The sequence below is a fragment of the Sinohyriopsis cumingii genome, chromosome 15 (genome assembly GCF_028554795.1).
Source record: "Sinohyriopsis cumingii isolate HCF-2022 chromosome 15, ASM2855479v2, whole genome shotgun sequence".
Taxonomy (NCBI): Eukaryota; Metazoa; Mollusca; class Bivalvia; order Unionida; family Unionidae; genus Sinohyriopsis; species Sinohyriopsis cumingii.
The window spans coordinates 131,626,082-131,646,159 of NC_142975.1; the positions used below are offsets into that span (position 1 = coordinate 131,626,082).

The window sequence follows — 20,078 nt, forward strand, 5'->3', positions numbered from 1 at the left end:
GGTTGCGTCTCTTTATAAAGTAGTCCTTAGTGCGTGGACACCATGATTGAGACGAGTGGTCTGAGACAACCAGACTGAGATAGCAGTAAGGTTAGCAAAACAGGTAGATTTTGGGTGAGAAACTCGGAGGTGCATATACTGCTGATAATGTACTTCAGCGGCACCTTCACATAATATGCAAGCTCCGCTGGGTCAGTGGCCAGCCGGATCTCGTCCTGCACTTTCAGACCTTAGCGCTATCGGCTGTGGAATTTCCTTAGATGATATTCGCTATTCCTTATCTTTTTACAAACATTCTTTGTTTCTTGAAGGAGTGTAGGAGACGATGAACTTTGCCACCACCAGGTGAGTGAGTACGTTAATCTCGATCATAAACTGCAACAGCGCCATGGTAGCCAGACACAAGAAGCTTAGTTTTATTCGGGCTTGCTGAAGTGGTTGCTGAACCAGGCTGGGATGTCCTGATATCAGTCAGGCGCGAAGGCTCATGAGCGCGGGCTACGCGAATTCGGGAATTCGGGCTCCTCGCGAAGCGGCCTTTAACGTTAACTGCACCCGGGTTATCTCATCGCACAGCTGGCCTAAGCGGTCAAAGTATGGGACGCAACTCCGACACATTGTGGCCCTTGTGGTTTTTCCCGAGCTCGCCGTGCTCGATCTCATCGCATTCCCGTTTCCAGCTTTTCGTTCCCTCGCTAAGCTGGTCTCCGAGGAGGGGTCACTGAACACATTGACTGCCAACTGTAGAGGCTGAGACCAAATCATTTTTTGAAAGCTACTGGGGATACAATACATGGTTTGTGCCCCACCACCTCTCTTGCTTACACGTTACGTATGAAAGATAAGAGAAGACAATTCTTACTGAAAATATACATTTAATATGCAGATAGAAGCTAGCTTTTGGACAGTCGATTTTTCTTTGACGTCAGGATATCGTGACCTTTGTGGCCTAAGTTATTTATAACATGCCTTTGCATTGCACCTTGCATCTTACAATTTGATATTTACATGACCACGTGGTGAACTCTTCCAGTATAGACATCATGGTCATGACCACACGGAGTTGGCTAATTCTGGAGGAACAGTTGTTTGAAATCAGTAAGATGCGATGTACTAACAAAGCCCATAAACTTACAAGCATAAACTCAGATCGTGAACGTCAATATTGCTCCAACTAATATATATATATATATATATATATATATATATATATATATATATATATATATATATATATATATATATATATATATATATATATATATATATATAATGTAGATTAAGTCTATACACCTTACAATCTGTTTAAATGAAAGGTGCTACATAATACATTGCAAATTTAAATCGAGTCTTTAAATGGTATGGTTCTTTTTCGAAATCTTTATCATCAGACCAAATAACACATATATTCATAGCATGTCCGCTAAGACAAGTTGCCGTTTCTATTTAACACAGTACAAGTTATTGTATAAATACCAAATGTCCCTAAATCAAATATATTTAAATTAATTTCATATACTATATATTGAACGGAAATGTATTTTGTTCTAACAGATATTTATGTATTACTGTGATACAAGAAATTTATTTCTTTGAAACTCAAAGCTGCCAAGGTGATATTGAATGTATTGTAACAACAACTTTTTCAACAGGCTTAAGTTAATTTGTGTTTGCATTAATTACTGCCTAAGATGTGTTCGGATTGTTAGTTCATGAGTCAAAATCATATGTGTTCAAGACACAAAATTTATAATAAAGCAGACTTATTCAGGTTATGTCTTAGACAGGCAGGCAGTCATTAGAGATACACAAAAAACCAGAACATTTCTTATCCGGGAGAAAATTGTTTCTGTACAAATTCTTGAAATATGTTTTATGCATACTGTAACATTTTGTATGAATCCAATATTTGTATGCTTCTTTTGCAGATTTTAAATATAGAATGTCCCATGGTACTGTAACATTTGGCAAATCTCTTCCGTATTTCTCATTAATGAACCAACGTGATAAAAATATATACAAGAAAGTTTCGGTTATATAAGGCATATACATTTAGAAAAAATGATAAATATCTCTGATTAAAAATACTGTATTAAGTTTAATCATTAAAGATTTTAAGCTGTATATACGTGGAGAAGACACTTTTTAAGTTTTAGAGACAATATTGCCCTCACTGGCAAAATGACTGGTATGAAGGATCCTTCGTATGAAGACAAAGCTATTAAAGGAAAGTATGTGGAATACAATATGTATAGTCAAATCTTGCATGAGACCTTTCACAAATGTCACAATCTGTGGCTTTAAAAATAGTTAATGATTTAATACATAACTAATACAGCTTAGGTTTACTCCATTTTAAATCCGTCCGCAATTACACCGTTTGGTACCCATGTGCATGACATAATCTATATCCAATGATGCCCAGTATGACGCAGAGTAAGATGAAGCAAACCACACACGCGGTGATGAACAGAATCATCCAGAGACGCACTTCAGTGCCGGGATTTACCGTGCAACCAGTTTCATCCGATGAATCTCCGCAGTTATCGTGGCCATTACAGACATCATTCTTATCAACACAGCGACCATTCTTGCACTGGAACTCTCCATAACACTCGTCCACAGGATCTAAACATGAGGAAAATATATTTACTCGGAAAAAAGAAATGTGTTGATTTTGTTTGGTTGAAGTTTTACTTTTTTATAGTATATTTTGTACTCAGGTAATGCAAAAAGCTTCCATATATCGACTTGACTTTAACATATGAAAACGAACTGGATAAAATACAACCTCACAAATATTCATGTAGTTGTCATTTAAACACTATTTTCCACATAAAGAAAGAAGGTTATGTTTAAAAAGAATTCACTCTTGATGCAAGGCTTTGTAAGACTGGGCTATGTTTTGGTTGTGGTCTGACTGTATACATGCTTCATTTTCTTCGCTGGCTGGTCCTATTTGGCGACTTTTCATAGTCGTGTGACACATTGTTCCCACCAAAGAGTAACCCCATCTTGATCTCAGTTATGAAAACTTGCCAAGATAGTAGATTGGTGTTGCATCGCTAGACACACGGATTGTGAAATGTCGCCATAGAGAGAGAGATGTAGCCATGAAAATATGGAAAGAATTTACAAACATACTATTTACTTTCAAGAAGTAAAACCTCAAAAGGGCTTGTGAAATTTAACATCCGATCTGGTTCCACGAAAGCTGTTTTAGCGCGTCAATATAAACTGATTTTTGGTCTTGAACTCTGGTTCATAATAATCCAGATTTAAGCGATTGGTAAATATCTGAAAGAGTATATCCAATAATTTCCAATAAAATGGGTAATTTTTCTTATGATTTATTCAATTAATATTTCAGTGTAATCCTTGCGTGGAATCAGTTTTATCATGCATTCTTTTCATATGGTCACACCTTTTGACCCACATCTCGTAACTGGGGAGGTAAACAACTGCTTTTGTTACATGTTCAAATTACAATACAACAAGGAAGATCTCCGACTAGACTACGCTTTAGTGTTCACGTATGACTTAATGGTGGGTTTTTTTAAACGTTAAATTCGAGACATTTAATTTTATTTGTCATGGATTGCTAAATTTGCGGCCTGGAAATAAGTGCGATGGTAACCGTGTTTATTTATTCAGAATGGACCGTCATTTATTTACAGTAAAGTGTGATCATAAAATATATCCGTCTGTTTTCTTGATTTCCGATTCTTAAAACAACTTTCATCTCATGATTTAATTTGTTTGCACCAGATACAAGGTTGATGTGCTAAATCCTAGGTTACTTGAAATACGTCCTAAAACAGGTGTATAGTGAACATTTTTAGTGGATGATGATAGTTTAAACTTACGTTTCTAAACATTACCTTTAAACAGCAATAAAACCTTAGGTGCACAAAAAAGCATAAATATATATATATGGAAATTACTATCGCTGAAATTCTTCAGTAACACTCCAATATATATATATATATATATATATATATATATATATATATATATATATATATACATCAGTTTCTTGATAAAATGTTGCACAAAGGCAGCTTATATCATATTATCGAAATAAAGTACCAAATAGGACAATGAGCAGATAATTGTTATAAGAAACAGTTATTGATTTTAGGTACATTGTATAATATATATCATTTACGTTTGTAAGAGAAATGAAAATTAGTTTCATGCCCTTCATTAGCAAATAGAAAGTAGGGAGTTAATTATACGATTTTAAATTAAATCTTTATTAGGTGCAAAATATTTGTTTGGTTTTCATAATTGAAAAACAACGCTACCTAATATTGGCAGCATAATAAAGGCATTTTCCTCTCTTATATACTGCCAGTCACTTGAATTGTGATTGCTTAAAAACAGCTTTACATTTTTAGACAACCTGTTCCAAAGAGATACACAAGAATGTCAAAAAGACATTTTTAACTGATTAATATTTCTGATCTACATATTAAGATTTTTCAAGAAGAAAACAAGTGTGTTCCCTTTCTTGAATTGTAACTGATGTTATCATCAACGGAATAGGATAGGGTAGTAAATTAGTCAGTTATCCTGGACATTGTCCATGGACTATTGTGTAGAAAGTACATAGATTAATAAAGTTTTTCATTGGCCTGTTTTCTGACAGAGATTTCCAAAATGGCTTTTCATGAGAGACTTCTGACTATTCGAATCGCATGAAGTTTGAGCTTTCAAGTCAGTTAAAACCATCTGTTAAGCACACGTCCCAAACAACGTAAACGTATTCTAAACGTGGCCCTGATTGAGGAGAGGTATGGTTTCAAAACTATTCTACCAATTTTAAATTTCAATGCTTTAAGATTCCCATTAATTGTCATAAAATTTAAGAGGTTTAGCCACTTAGTTATTACTGAGAACATCCCCCATACAGAACCACTTAGAAAAGCAAGTGATTCATAGTTATAAATTATTTAGGTTAATATGAAGTGGGGGACGGCGGAGGGTAAGGTTCTACTTGATTTTTGCTGAATATCACTGCATCAGTATTGTTGTTTCGGTAGGTGAGGAAATTTGATTAGTTCTTTATTTACCCAGTGTTGATTGTTTTCAAGATCATTATTCAAAAGAAATTTTATGTCGATATTATTTCTTATCGACAAGACTAAAATGTTATTAGCAGTGCTTGGCTATGCATCTCATCGTGAGAAAAATATAAATAGGCTTAACACGTATCCTTATCGAACACCTGCACAACAAGTCTTTAGAAGTCTTTAGAAGTTAGAAATAATAATGACTTTACAAAGACAAAGTATTTTCGATCTAATAAATAACTCTAAAGCCAATCAAAAAGCAGAGACGCTACATCATAACTATTGGATAAAAGCGGACAACACATTTGACAATCTGTACCAAAGTCCATAAAGCATCGCGAAAAAAGAGGATACGCATATATTCCTTATTATCCATTGCTTTCGTTGCATGGCGATAGCTAGAAATTAGTTGAAACACATTTGCATGCCAAGGAAGAAACGCATATTAATATTTTTTAAAATAAAAGTTAATTTTCATAAAGACATTTTTTGAAAACAATTTATCAAAATAACCATTTCTATTTGTTTACTAACACAACTTAAAAGTTAAATTGGTCTATAAGAAGAAGGATATTTGTTCACCCTATAGAGGCATTACAGGTGGTGCTCTGTTCTTTAGGAAACTTTTTTCCTACATGTTTATTAGGGATTAAATACAAGTGCTTGGTAACAACATATAAAATCTATGTAGCATTTAATAACTAATTACGTCATACCTACTGACTGCTTACACTGGTCAACAGTGAAATCATTACTGACTTGAAAAGGCCCTAATCTGTAGTATTTTGGTGTGCCGAACACGAATATAACCGTGAAAAATTTGTATTGGCTCTCGTTTTGAAGATATTCATATACCTCATTTTCTATGTTTCACTGTGTAAATTTCTCCAGTAGGACTGCAGCAACATCCGGAATAATGATGTAACATTGCATAATACCATCATGCTCACATCATCCACAGTTGATTGCATCATTTTCTGATGCAATGCAATACTAATGCCATGCGGCTGCTGAAGTAAGTTGACGTCAGCAGTGTACTATACATGTGTAGGCCTATTATACTAATGCCAGGCGGCTGCTGAAGCTGACGTAAGCAGTGTACTATATAAAGCCCAATCAGATAGGTTCAGCATTTAAAATATTTTAGACGTTGTGCGAGACAGTTCAAGCTACTGTTACATAAAACTTATTATTTTATCCATTTACGTACAATAAAGAACAGTAATGCCTCGAAAGTGTGTTAATACCGCGGACAATTTTTGCTATATTTGTGGGGAAGTGACATTTGCCAACCAGAAGAAAAGTATCAATTCTCAAGTGAAGAAGGCATATCATCTTTACTTCGGATGCAAGGTTGGTGACCAAGACAAGCCTTGGGCTCCGCATATATGCTGTGCTACATGTACAACACAGCTTTCACAGTGGTTGAATTGCAAAAGGTCATCAATGCCGTTTGCAGTCCCAATGGTGTGGAGAGAGCCAAGCAACCACCTAAATGACTGTTACTTCTGCTTGGTTCCTCCTCTTTCCGGCGGAATAACGAAGCGAAAGAAGTCGAGAATAGTCTACCCAAACATTCCGTCTACATTGAGACCAGTTCCACATGGTGAGGGACTTCCTATTCCAGAACCTCCAGCAGAATATTCTCTTGATTCATCTGACGAAGACAAAGGTGAGTCGACCTGTTCTTCTCCTGGTCCATCAGCATGCAGTGATCCAGATTTTCACTGTGGTGCATCATCAACCCCACACAGAATAACACAGGAAGAACTAAATGACCTGATTCGTGATTTGGACTTATCAAAGAACAAGGCAGAATTGCTAGGATCAAGACTCCAACAATGGAATCTTCTAGAAGAAGATGTCACAATTACTGCATATCGAAAGCGCCACCAGCAATTGGAGCCTTTCTTCAGAAAGGAAAGTAATCTGATATTCTGTTCCGATATTGAGGGCCTCATGAATGCTTTAAAAATCACTCATGACCCACAAGAATGGAGACTATTTGTGGACTTTTCGAAACTGAGTCTCAAGGCTGTGCTTTTGCACAATGGAAACATTCTTCCATCTATTCCAGTAGCGTATGCTGTCCACATGAAAGAGACATACGATAACTTAAGGCAGCTACTGAATTCCATTGAGTATAACAAGTACAGCTGGCACCTCTGTGGTGATTTGAAGGTAGTTGCCCTTTTAATGGGACTGCAGCAAGGATATACAAAATACATGTGTTTCTTATGCGAGTGGGATAGCCGAGCAAGGGAAATGCACTACATGAGGAAGGAATGGACTCACAGGTAGAATGTAGCCATTGGAGAGAAGAATATCCAACACCCAGCTCTGGTTGAGGCTCAGAAAATCTTGCTACCACCCCTTCACATCAAACTAGGTTTGATGAAGAACTTCGTGAAAGCCATTGACCGGACTTTGCCAGCATTCCGATACCTGCATGAAAAATTCCCTCGACTCAGCGAAGCAAAGATTAAAGAGGGAGTTTTTGTGGGTCCTCAGATTCGAGAGCTTTTCAAAGATGACCGGTTCAACAACTTGCTGGAAGGTGACGCGAAACAAGCATGGAATGCTTTTCGCCTAGTTTCTACAAACTTCCTCGGAAATGTTAGGGCAGAAAACTATAAGGAACTAGTAGAAGACATGTTGATGAAGTATAAGAAACTTGGCTGCAATATGTCTCTAAAGATTCACTTCCTTCATTCCCATTTGGATTTCTTTCCTAGCAACTGTGGTATTGTTAGTGATGAACACGGCGAACGTTTTCATCAAGATATCGCAACAATGGAACAAAGATACCAGGGAAAATGGTCCACTACAATGCTGGCTGACTACTGCTGGACACTCCTCAGAGATGCTCCCGAACAGCTGTACAAGAGACAGGCGAAGAAATCTAAGATGTAGTCAATGACTTGATTTTTTATAGGTAGGCTATTACAGTTGACCTTTTACTATTGGAATGCATTTCGTTATGTAAACATTAATTTCTTGCAGATTAAAAAAAAACTAGAGCCAATTTTGCAATTTGACTGTCATATTCGTGTTCAGCACATAAAAATTGATAAGAATTGACAAATTTTATTTCAGTAACATGACTTTTGTAAAAATTTGTTGTCCAGTGTTATTACGGAGTGTAATGAATTACGCCAAAACAAATTCTGCTCAGAGAGGGTAATATCCTAAATCAGGCTTAATTTGTTTGATAGCAAAATATTTGTAATTAGTGTCCTCAATTTGGTTTCAGTAGTAAAAATCACTTTAGCTGCAATAGTCTTTTTCAGAATCGATAATGTACAATGTGCCTTTGCTATTATCAGAAGGAGGAATAATACTGAAAGAATAGAAGACATTGTTTTTATTACCTGATGTTCTGAAACTAGTCGAGTAATCGTTTTGGTCCTAATTTGCCTATATTTTCAAAGCTTGCTAACGCATTATTTTGTGCCTTTTATATTTTTTTAAAAAATGATTTTTGAATTTGTTTATTTATTCCGATTGTCGAGAATGCCACTATTTCAATCTTTACACGAAATGTTAGCTTGTTTTGTAAAAAACCGTTTGACATAGGTGTAAAACACTGTAACTAATGGTACTTCCTGTCATTCTTTGAAAGGTGTGTAAGGATTCAGTCCAAAGCAAATTCTGTTGAAGAGCAATCAGTATCACTTGAATGAAACAAATGGGGGAGGGCGTGACGGATACTCCACTAGAATTATCTAAGGAATCTACAATACAGAAGCTAATCTAATAACAAGAATGCGGTGTAAAACAAATAAATCAGACACAGATCGGTTATATGTAATGTCATCAAAACACGCACGATAATTTCACTCAACGTAAACTAGTATGGTAATCAATTTAGACAGGGGTGTCCAAACTTTTTGCAAAGAGGGCCAGATTTGATAAAGTGAAGATGCCCGGGGGCCAATAGTTCCTTCTGATGTTTTTTTTTAACCACAAAAGTTACATGCAAATATACACTGTTATAGAACAATAAATAAATAAAAAACAAATAAACAATAAATAAATAAAACAATTTTCATTGTCACAATTATCTTTATTTTTCAAATGGCAATGTAACTAAATATAAGCCACCATGGCAGACATGAACAACTCTAAAAACACAATTCTGCCTTTCATTTGTATCTGGAGAGTCATATAACATTGAACTGTATGTACTACCTTAAATTTCCATGAGTTAAATATCTTTGCCTCATTTTCATTTTAAATAGGAGTTATAACTAATGCAAAGTTTTCTGTTATCATTAAAGTTTAAAACAAGTGAATTTTGCTTTTGTCTTTTAAAAGAGCTTTCAGAAAATAATAGTTTGTGCCACATATACAGGTACATAACATCAACAGTTATTACCAAATCTTATTCAAGAGTTTAATAAAATAAGTGCCGTAAGTCCAAGTGCATAAGTGTGCATCAGTCGCCATGGCAGAAATGGGCGGAGAAGGGTTTGCGTGCTAGCGGGCCATAAATAATACATTATATGACTGAAGCTGCGGGCCGTATGAAATCTTACCGCGGGCCGTGATTGGCTCGCGGGCCGGACTTTGGACACCCCTGAAATAAGAGATACATTTTAGAGCATCGCTGCCACGGTCGTTGTATTGCTTACTTCCCTTGACCGTGGCTTCAAAGGAGTCTTATGCACTTAATCCCGTACATAACACTCGGTAAATTGAAAAGCGGAAATAGTGACTGGATTCTACACACTTCATAACTAATTATTTAAAGTGTTATCATATTTGTGCTTATTTGAGCTTTGAATAAGTTGGCCATTTCAATCCAATTTTAAATTAAGTGTATATGCATTAACCTGATTTACTTCTACAATAAAACTATGTCCTCAGTTCAGATGAAATACTCTCTGAATTTGCTAGAATCTCGATTGTACAAAATATGGGATCTTATTCCGATTTATAATTTACATGTTAATTGTTCGTAACGAGTATGTAGAGCACCCTTCTGAACAAACACACACACACACACACACAGATATATATATATATATATATATATATATATATATATATATATATATATATATATATATGTATGTATGTATGTATGTATGTATGTATGTATGTGTGTGTTTCGACTAATTCTATTTTTTTTTCAAACGTCACCATCAGTAATTCATTGTACATGCATGTAATGTAATCATTATGAATGACCCTTAACTGATATAGACCTAATCTTTGTTTAGTAATACAAAGAATGTAACTAAAATGAGCGTCAACTGGTGTTATTTGTTAAAAGTAAACTTTAATAGAAACACTCCGAAAGTCTGCAGAGTGCTTCTGCCACCGATTTTATAATGTTGACCTTTTATACAAAAGTCACAGTGAATACACAACATGTGAGAGAAATCGTTGTGATAATTTTCGCCTATGAAATGTCACGCTTCCAATAGAACAATACAAAACAAATATGTGCAAGCGATCTCCATTGATATGAATAGGTCAGATTATGTTTACAGTCTAATGGAAATTTCTCGCGTTTCAGTAGGAATGTAGCTGTAGTTATTCGAGTTAATCAGAACTACTCGTACTTGGCTAACCCAGTTAACTAGAAGGTCTTCTAGCTACCCGATGAAAGCACTGTATATTTGAACAATGGTGGACTGGATTATGCATCTAAGTTTCCAGAGTTCCGTGCGGTTTTTTGGCACATTGCAGATTCTGTATATGAGTGTAAGTCTAAAAAGTACCTGTATATCATACACCTTCTTCAACTTTTTGCAGGTGTTTGTATGATATATGAATGCATTATAATGATGAATGTTTTGAAATATGCTACTTATCAAAAGCAGGCAGTTTTCAGACTCCATGGCAGTGTATAATTTCTCTGTTGATACTTTGTTTCAACTGACCTGTCGAGCATGTAGGTCTCGATGGCATCACTAGTAAACAAGTTCTCAACGGCCAGACTCATGGGCCACAAAACTGATCAGTAACGATTCCAACTGACACCAGACTTTCCTCTTCTTATATGCATGTGGTATAAGGTAGGGTGAGTCAGTTCACAGCACTTCTGGAAATCTGTCTCGTTTGTTAATATCAACACTAGTAAATGAGAAAAAGAAAAAACAAAACCACAATAGTACCGTTGGTGACTTGGTTTGCGGTAAAATCAGTGTTATGGTATGATATCTTTCTGACACGATGTCAGAACCCCAGCAGCATATGACAGGCAATGACCAATGCATCGCTGCCAACAGCAGTTGTTTCTCTCTGTTGATATGCTGTTTCATTTCATATTTGTCCAAATTCACCCACAGATGCTACGCGACTGATTTTGAACAGGCAACCCATCTGACTCATCCAAAGATCTTTCTCCTGCCTAGAACGGTAGCTTGATATCATTGGGTGAAGGCCAACATTAAAGTCAAACCGCATGGTTGATGACTCGCTTCTGCGTGACGACAAGAATGATCAGCAAATGTTGACAATGGCTGGTCTCAATGTAAACTTTACATCTGACAACACATACCTCAACAGGATATCAGATAAATCGCCAAAGACAGTTTTTTGCTGAATTCTATCGAGATTGAAGTATCAGTCACGTCAGGAGATCCACCGCAGATAACTTGCAAGTGCACTCTTCTGGCTATTACAAATCCGCTAAAGAATTTTCATCCTGTATTCGTAACGCAACCTTTCTAAGATGTTCATGAGGTTCCTTTAAATTCGTTAGTCACCAGAAAGTTGTTGCCGATTTGGACTAGTTACAACAGCTCCACCTGATCACACATTTGCATGAAGCCACAATCCCCTAAAAGACACGCTCACGAGCTTAACGTGTGACTTTCAGTTGCCATACCTTGTTCTTCCATAATGTGATGTCTCAGCATTTTCTTGTATGGGTTTTAACTTCTACACACCCACCAGTCTGTCTCTGAAGCAATGATGTTATATGAATCTGCATTCTCTCATGAGTAAACATCTCCAGATATAACATGGACTGCAGGCCCATTGTCACTGCGAGCTGGATAACACATATCCGTCAATTACTGAGAAATGCTGACCTATTAGTGAAACTGACATATATGCTATCTATTGCATTTTAAGATAGCTCTGGCGACCTAGTGGTTAGAGCGTCCGCCTCGGATGCGGGAGGTCGCGGGTTCGAACCCCGGTTGAGTCATACCAAAGACATATATAAAAATGGTACTTACAGCTTCCTCGCTAGGCACTCAGCATTAAAAGGATAGTGTTAGGACTGGTCAGCCTGGTGTCAGAATAATGTGACTGGGTGGGACCTCATGCTACATGTCTGTGGCATGATGCCCCAGTGCTAGACGACACTATAAATTGTCACAAGGTAGACATCGTAGCCATATGACTGAAAAAGTGTTAAAGCTATGTCAAAAGTCCAAATCACACACACACACACACACACACACACATAAATACACACAGTGCATGTGAAGTCAACATATAATAAAAGCTATTGCCTACACTGTTATATTCAGCATATGATTAACACTACTGTAAGCCACCTCAACACGAAATGACTCGAGTAACGTCACAGCTGAGGGACGTAAGCTAGTCACAATTTGAAATGTTAGGTAGAATTGCTTGTTCAGGGGACTTCTGAATTCCCCTCTAAACTTGTAATCAGACATAAGAATCAAATACTGACCATACCAAAAGTATATACAAAATTGTATAAGACAGATTTGAGGAGCCACTGTCTTTTACGACAGACGACTTCTAAAAACAGTATGCAAGCAGAATTTCATTATTTTTAAAATGTATAATTGAGTATAACACCGTGTTTCGTACCTGCATCATGTGCACTACTTTACAGACGTCTATAAGTGCAGAAGCACTGGCATTTGATACAAGTGCCGAGTACCTGCTAACTCTTTCCCAAACGATTTCACGTTTATGACAAAAATATGTACAGTTTGACATCACCCAGATCTTTGAAGACCTAAAACATGTAATTATTAGAATGATAGATATTTGGAGACCGTGGCAGTTGACAGTTAAGATCTAAATACAGACCTGTCTCAATAGTTCCAACCACAATCCGAAATGTGCCCCAGTGGATCCCAACATGTGAAGTGCAAAACTGGACCGTCAAGGAGTCATTAGATGAAAGGTAATTTTCTCTGGGGAAATCTTTTCCACAAATACCGGAAGCAGCTGAAAATATGATTGCAATCAATTCTTATGTGGAGTGTCAATTTTTTAAACAGTCTTGAATTATCTTCGGGACAAACAAAAATCATAGAGGAACGAGGAATGGAAAATGATAAGGTTTTAGTGCATTACACATACCTAACACTGTCAATAATGACACCCACACACCCACACACACACACACACACACACACACACACATATATATATATATATATATATATATATATATATATATATATATATATATATATATATATATATATATATATATATATCTTGCATATTGAAGATAGTGGAAACACATGCGTCTAATATGATACAGTACCAACGACACAACATTAAGCTACTTTTTGATTACGTAATGATACTAGCTAATACTTGCTTAATTTTAATTCTTACATGATTGGGTCGAATTCCTTCTGGATTTTTTTGACGTAAATGGGACAACTACTCCTATGAGACGACATTTATTTTAAGACATCAAAATTTGACATGCTGCTTTAGAGTATTTTTCTTAACTAAGTCACTACAACCTAATTTTAAATAATATTCATCAAAATAATTTATATATGAATACATATTTCCTGAAGCACCCACAGCAGACACTGGCCACATGAGCTGGAACTCTTCCATTGTACTATGGAAAAGTTTGAACCTATCATAATTTTGTATTATATCTGCATTAAAACTTACAGGACAGATTAAATTGAACATACATACATACATACATACATACATACATACATACATACATTAAAACTTACAGGACATATTAAACTGAACAATACATACATACATACATACATGCATTAAAATTTACAGGACATATTAAATTGAACAATACATACATACATACATACATACATACATACATACATACATACATACATACATGCATACATACATACATGCATTAAAATTTACAGGACATATTAAATTGAACAATACATACATACATACATACATACATGCATACATACATGCATGCATTAAAATTTACAGGACATATTAAATTGAACAATACATACATACATACATACATACATACATACATACATACATGCATGCATTAAAACTTACAGGACATATTAAATTGAACAATTGATCTCTAACATTTTCTTTTCATCCAAATTATTTCTCGAGGTATCCCACCCAACTGGGAAAGAGAACAATTATCCAACATATGTTTAGAAGTACAATAATAATGTCTATTTCGATGTATAAATGTGATGGAAAGGGATTATATTTATAAATTTATGCCCGCTGTTTTTTTTTTCAACCAACATATAAATTTATTTATTTATTAATATTTTTTTAATTTTTTGACAGGTTTTGTCGCCAGAAATCTGACTTTTCCAACCTACAGGGAAATGCAGATGAGGAAAAAGAAAATAAGAATTTTACATCAACCGCCACTTCCACCCCTTATTATAAATGATGAAGAAAATAATTTTACTCTTTGCAATACAAATTAGCTGAGCTCTCCTCTTTCAAACTCTAAATTTAATTCTCTTCAAATGCAACAAAGGACACCAGAATTCAAGAAGACCACCGGGCTCTTCTGCCTTTTCAAAAATTTATTTTCGGCAAAACAACACAAAAATGACAACGATAATGTTGATGTTGACTAAGACCCTGCAAGAGCGCGCTCGCGCGCGCGCGTGTGTGTGTGTGTGAGAGAGAGAGAGAGAGAGAGAGAGAGAGAGAGATTGTATTACCAGATAATCTTCTTGAACTGTCCACTGTGGTACCGTCATAGATATCCAGCCTAGTCAGTGTACAGTTTCCACCTATACCCGTCTCCGTTCCCAGACTATACATCACAGCTGCTACACGTTGGTTGTTGGCGGAGGTTTGAACCGTGTAGGTGCAGTTCAGACCAGCTGGGAGTAGCCATCTGTTACTTGGGTCAAGACTCATGGCTCGGTCTAGTACAACTGTCTCTCCGCAGTGGTCAATTATTTTTACTGAACATTACCAACACATTTGAGTTCAGTCAGAATGAGTGAGAATGGTTAATAACTGTTTTTTAAACAAGAACAGCTAATATTCGGAACATCATGTCTCAAATGCACAGTGCCGGATTAAACCCTGTGGAGGCCCATAGGCCCTAAGGCAGTCGAAATCATGCCCCCCCCCCCAATTATCTTCTAATACGTGTTATCAATATTATTTTAATCCGTTGTCGCGGGGCCCCTAGGCCGGTGCCTACTCTGTCTATTTGGTAATCCGGCACTGCCAATGCAAATAAATAATATAATTTTCGTTTCGTGTTTTTTGTATATGCAAAATCAACTTTAACATTAATGGCACTGCTGCCACTACCTTGTCAGAAAAGCGATAACCATCTTACCACATTATACAAGCATACACAAGAAAAAGTTGCACAAACTTCAATCATACCGCTCAGCGTTGCGCGGAGAGATAATAGCAAGGTTTGTTTCGTGAGATCAATTTTCTGAACTTTCTTCAATTTATGTTTGTTAAAGAAAAGATTAATTGAATTTTTTGACTATTTTGCAGATTTTCTTTCCTATCTAAACGTAGAAGGAAAGTTTATATTAGAAATGTTGGTTATTAATTATTATTATTATTATTATTATTATTATTATTATTATCTAAACTGTTTAACATACTTATGATCACAATCTCACCTGCTGGTATTGTATTTATCTCACATCCAGGTTGATGCACGCTATGGCATGGGGAATCAGGGCGTGTTTCAGGGGTAGATCTGTGTTCCGGATGGTCATGTCTCTTGTCAGACTTGACTGCGTCAGGTAGAACTGTCTCGTTAGCTTGATTATAAGCTATGGTAATCACTGTTAAGATCATGATGATACAGACTACCTTCTGATTTTTTGTTGCCATTCTCTCCTGGACTTTGCACCGACTGGATTTTATTATAAATATTGTTTATACTTGCCCCTGTCTCCCATAATTCAGTTGGACCGGAAGATCTTTAAAGGTGGTCTTGTGACTGTTAGCAAGCCACAATTCACGTGCGGTATGTGGCAATATTGTTGTATAATGTGAATATTTTGGAATTACAAACGAATATTTTTCAGGTGCCACTCAAATAATAGAAGAGTGCAAATTGTATCTACTGCCTACTTTGCTGTTTAGTCAAAATGGCTAGTTTGTATGTACATTATAATTTAACATTAATATTTATATGTCAGAATTTATGAATATGATCAAAATTAAAAAAAGAAAAAAAATGCATTTAGATACACATAAAGTGCCAACATTTTAAACTTTCTTGTTTCTTGTTATACTTGAATAAAAAGTAACAATATTTGTATATGTATGTTAACTTTTATAATAGTTTCATTCCTCAATATGTATTAAGTTGACCAGGAGTGTTTTTTTAAAAAAAAATAGAGCACTCAGAGGTGTTGCAAATCTATGTATGTAAATGTAATGTGTATGTTCAAATGATCATGTCCTTTCGCGTATAATAACTGCTTTTACCAATGAAACGTTTGTGAACGAACTGAACATTTAATATATGACAATAAAAAAGAGGTTACTGTTGCTGTATTCAGCCCGTAATACAAACAATGGGAATACATAAACCCGAGTCGCTCTCTCTCTCTCTCTCTCTCTCTCTCTCTCTCTCTCTTAGAGAAGTAATTATATAGGTCATTTGTTGGGTAATAATTATTTTACCAAAAAGTGTTCTGAAAGTATATTGGCTGTCCGAAATGTATACTTTTTTATGCAATTTCTATCTCGTATGGTGTATTTAACTCGATGTTTGCATGTTACATATTAATTACAAACAGACTGTATGAAACCTTGAGTACAACATAATGGGCGCGTGACCACTCGTTCATCCCCAATATAGCTTCACGTGTACTTCGAACCGCACATTCATCAAAATCCCTATGAGTAAACAGTGAAATGCTTATCTCGTGATACTTAGCAAGTCGTAACAAAAAACATCACGTGATGGTTTGTTTTCAGAGTGAAGTTAAATGGCCATGTTTTATCACTCATTTATACTTCACGTGAAAAGACATAGTCTCTCTCTCTCTCTCTCTCTCTCTCTCTCTCTCTCTCTCTCTTTCGTTTTATCTTTTGTAAGTAGGGTAATAAACACAAATGCGCCGTGCATGCTCTATTCTTAAACCCTTGTACCACTAAAACAGATAATGTAACCAACATCTATACATTTTAAAAGACATTCCCCATGAAACAATATGGTTGTCAAACGATAACGTCATTAATTACCGTCAAGGGGCACTGACTGATACTTGTACAGAAACAACGAGTTACTACAGAACTGATCACCACCAACATAATCTGATATATATATATATATATATATATATATATATATATATATATATATATATATATATATATATATATATATATCAGCAAGTTGTATTGCAAGTTTACTAGCATAGGTGTTGAGGGTCGAGCGGAACGCAATCGATGAGCAATGCGGCAATACGGAACATCGGTAGAACGGACACACACTAATTGTTTGATATTCGATTTAACTAACGATTGAGGCACAGAGTTACATCGTCTTATTTCAGATACTGATTAATCGGCTAATGGACACGTTCTATTTCAGCTATCATTATCCTGCCCATTCCAAAATGTAACATGTATAACAACATCCAATAAACATAACTTTTACTTATAATAATCGAGGGGCCCCGAGTGGCCGAGTGGTCTAAAGCGCTCTCCGTTACGGATCACTGCCATCTCACCTCTGTCTGCGGCGGTTCGAGTCTAGGATTCAGCCAATATGGGTATGTGAGAAAGCTTGCCAGTAGCTTCTCGTGGGTCGGTGGTTCTTTCCGGGGTTTTCCCGGGTTCTTCCTCCGCCATTAATACTGGCCGCCATGTATAGCCTATCGTGTGCTGAAAAATGGCGTTAAGCCCCAAAACAACAACAACAACAACTTATAATAATCGCAATACTAAAATTGAACAACATAATAATCATGGATAAAAAAGTAATAATTGGCAATAAGGCGAAATTGGTACAAGAACCATTAGCACTAAACCTAGTACTGGAAAAAAGATGCCTGGATAATTTGGGTACGGAGATTAGAGATATCGACTACACAGAAGCTGTTCTAATAATCTCCACTAATAGATCCTTACTACGATGACAGGAATGTCTTAGGGTACGTGTTTAGGCTCAATAAACAGTAACACAAGACAGAGTAAAAATAACAAGCTTTGAAAAAGTTAACAAATAATTTATTTCCCAGGAAAAACTGTAAAAAAATGAAAAAAATAAGAACTTACGGTTTTAAGAATCAAATCCAAAAATAATCCAACAATAATCCACGAATTAAATTTTAGAAGTCTAATAATGAAATGTTCTAATGAATTCAAGTTCTAGTCCCGACGAAGAATCCTATATGGAAGGCGATGACCTATACTGTATCATTTGTGGTGTTGGAATGTTTACAGTTCTGTGTTATTCACAAACAATAAATCCAGTGCTTGAATTTCCCAATACAATTTAATGAAATGTCTTTATCCAAGGATTTTGTATGAGCACTCATATATTTCCAGGAAAAAGAATTATTCCTTTTGAATCCAAATAATTCGAATAAACATTAAAACGTAATTCCCCAAACTGGTCACAAACAAACGAACACCTTGACATCGAGTGATTTTAAGCCCGACTGACAAAAATCTCTACAAACAATGATTATACAGTAACTCGAAACGCAACAAAAATTCCCGGATGAGGGTCAACTTTCCAGAACTTTCTAGAAGTATTTACACATAAAAGTATGTAGTCCCAGTATGACCTTGAAAAAAACCCCAATCATTTTGCTCTAAGAATAAGATATAAAAAAGTTGTTTACTTGTCTTAGTGATTTCTGAAATCAAGGTCACGAACTAGGTCAGCTTTATAAAGTTCCTAGAAAGAAAAAACTACATTATTTTGACATATAATGAAAGTAAAAATAAAAAGATTTTAAAACTTACAAACCAATAAATTAAATCAAATATAAATTAAATTAAATATTCATAACAAATGTATTTTAAGATTGTACCAGACAATGTTAATAGTAACAAGGTAAATATAAAACAGGAATTTTGCAGTTCATACAAGTTCTATGTAAGGGGGCCTTTAGTTAATTTAGGGCTGTAAGGCTTGGAGTAATAGCTAAGTTGCCTTACCTTTGAATACAACAGGCACAAATAGCATTAAACAACGAAGGAACCACACCAAATTAAAGAGAAATATGCTAAAATGTTCGTAATGGCACCTTACAGAATTGAATTTGCTAATTGCGAATTCAGATGTTTACTTTAATAGTTTAAGCGTTATATGAAAGACATATAGAAAGAATACTTTAATCTGTTGAGGAGGGACACATACATAATTTTGCAAGAATATTTAACAAAATGGAAATTGAAGAATTGTAAGCATGTATATGGCTTCGAATTTGCAAGGCGAAATAGTTACACTCTCATGCAAGATTACAGTGTTGGTAAAGATTGCCTAACATAACATTATAATGTATCTTGACTGCGGTTGGTTGCAACTACTAAACTAATCGTCTTTTATTGCACCCTACTGTAATCCCTAAATATTACGAATGTTCTCTTTTCCCCTCTTTTGTCTTTAGAGTTTCTAAGCAGTGACTATGTTACATTTGTTCAACAGAACGCAGCATTAAGACCTAAATAGAAAATATAGTGCTTATTAAGCTCAGTCTTTGAGTTTATAGGCAGGATCACAGAGCAAACACATGAGAACCGGGCAGTCCGCAAAATTCACTTGCACAATAAATACCAGTTGCTTTTTTCTTTTTAAATGCAACTACTTACAGAATTTGCAAC

The 20,078-nt window shown here is 35.7% G+C and overlaps 1 protein-coding gene across 1 annotated transcript; it reads right to left on the reverse strand.

Annotated features, from left to right (window-relative positions):
* Positions 1-855: 855 nt before the first annotated feature.
* Positions 856-16,174, reverse strand: LOC149782791 (low-density lipoprotein receptor-related protein 12-like). Its single transcript, XM_089934302.1, has 4 exons — positions 15,902-16,174; positions 14,966-15,214; positions 13,107-13,247; positions 856-2,628 (listed from the first exon to the last, which is right to left on the reverse strand). Exons 1-4 carry the CDS (start codon positions 16,116-16,118, stop codon positions 2,372-2,374), a joined length of 864 nt encoding a protein of 287 aa, XP_089790428.1. The 5' UTR covers positions 16,119-16,174; the 3' UTR covers positions 856-2,371.
* Between the last annotated feature and the right edge of the window lie 3,904 nt (positions 16,175-20,078).

Excerpts from the sequence above, each read along its gene's own strand:
- LOC149782791 (XM_089934302.1), bottom strand. The coding sequence starts at position 16,118 with ATGGCAACAAAAAATCAGAAGGTAGTCTGTATCATCATGATCTTAACA. Across the intron at positions 13,248-14,965 it reads CAGTTCAAGAAGATTATCTG|CTGCTTCCGGTATTTGTGGA; the intron begins GTAATACAATCT and ends TCATATTTTCAG. Across the intron at positions 2,629-13,106 it reads GGTTGGAACTATTGAGACAG|ATCCTGTGGACGAGTGTTAT; the intron begins GTCTGTATTTAG and ends CCTCATGTTTAG.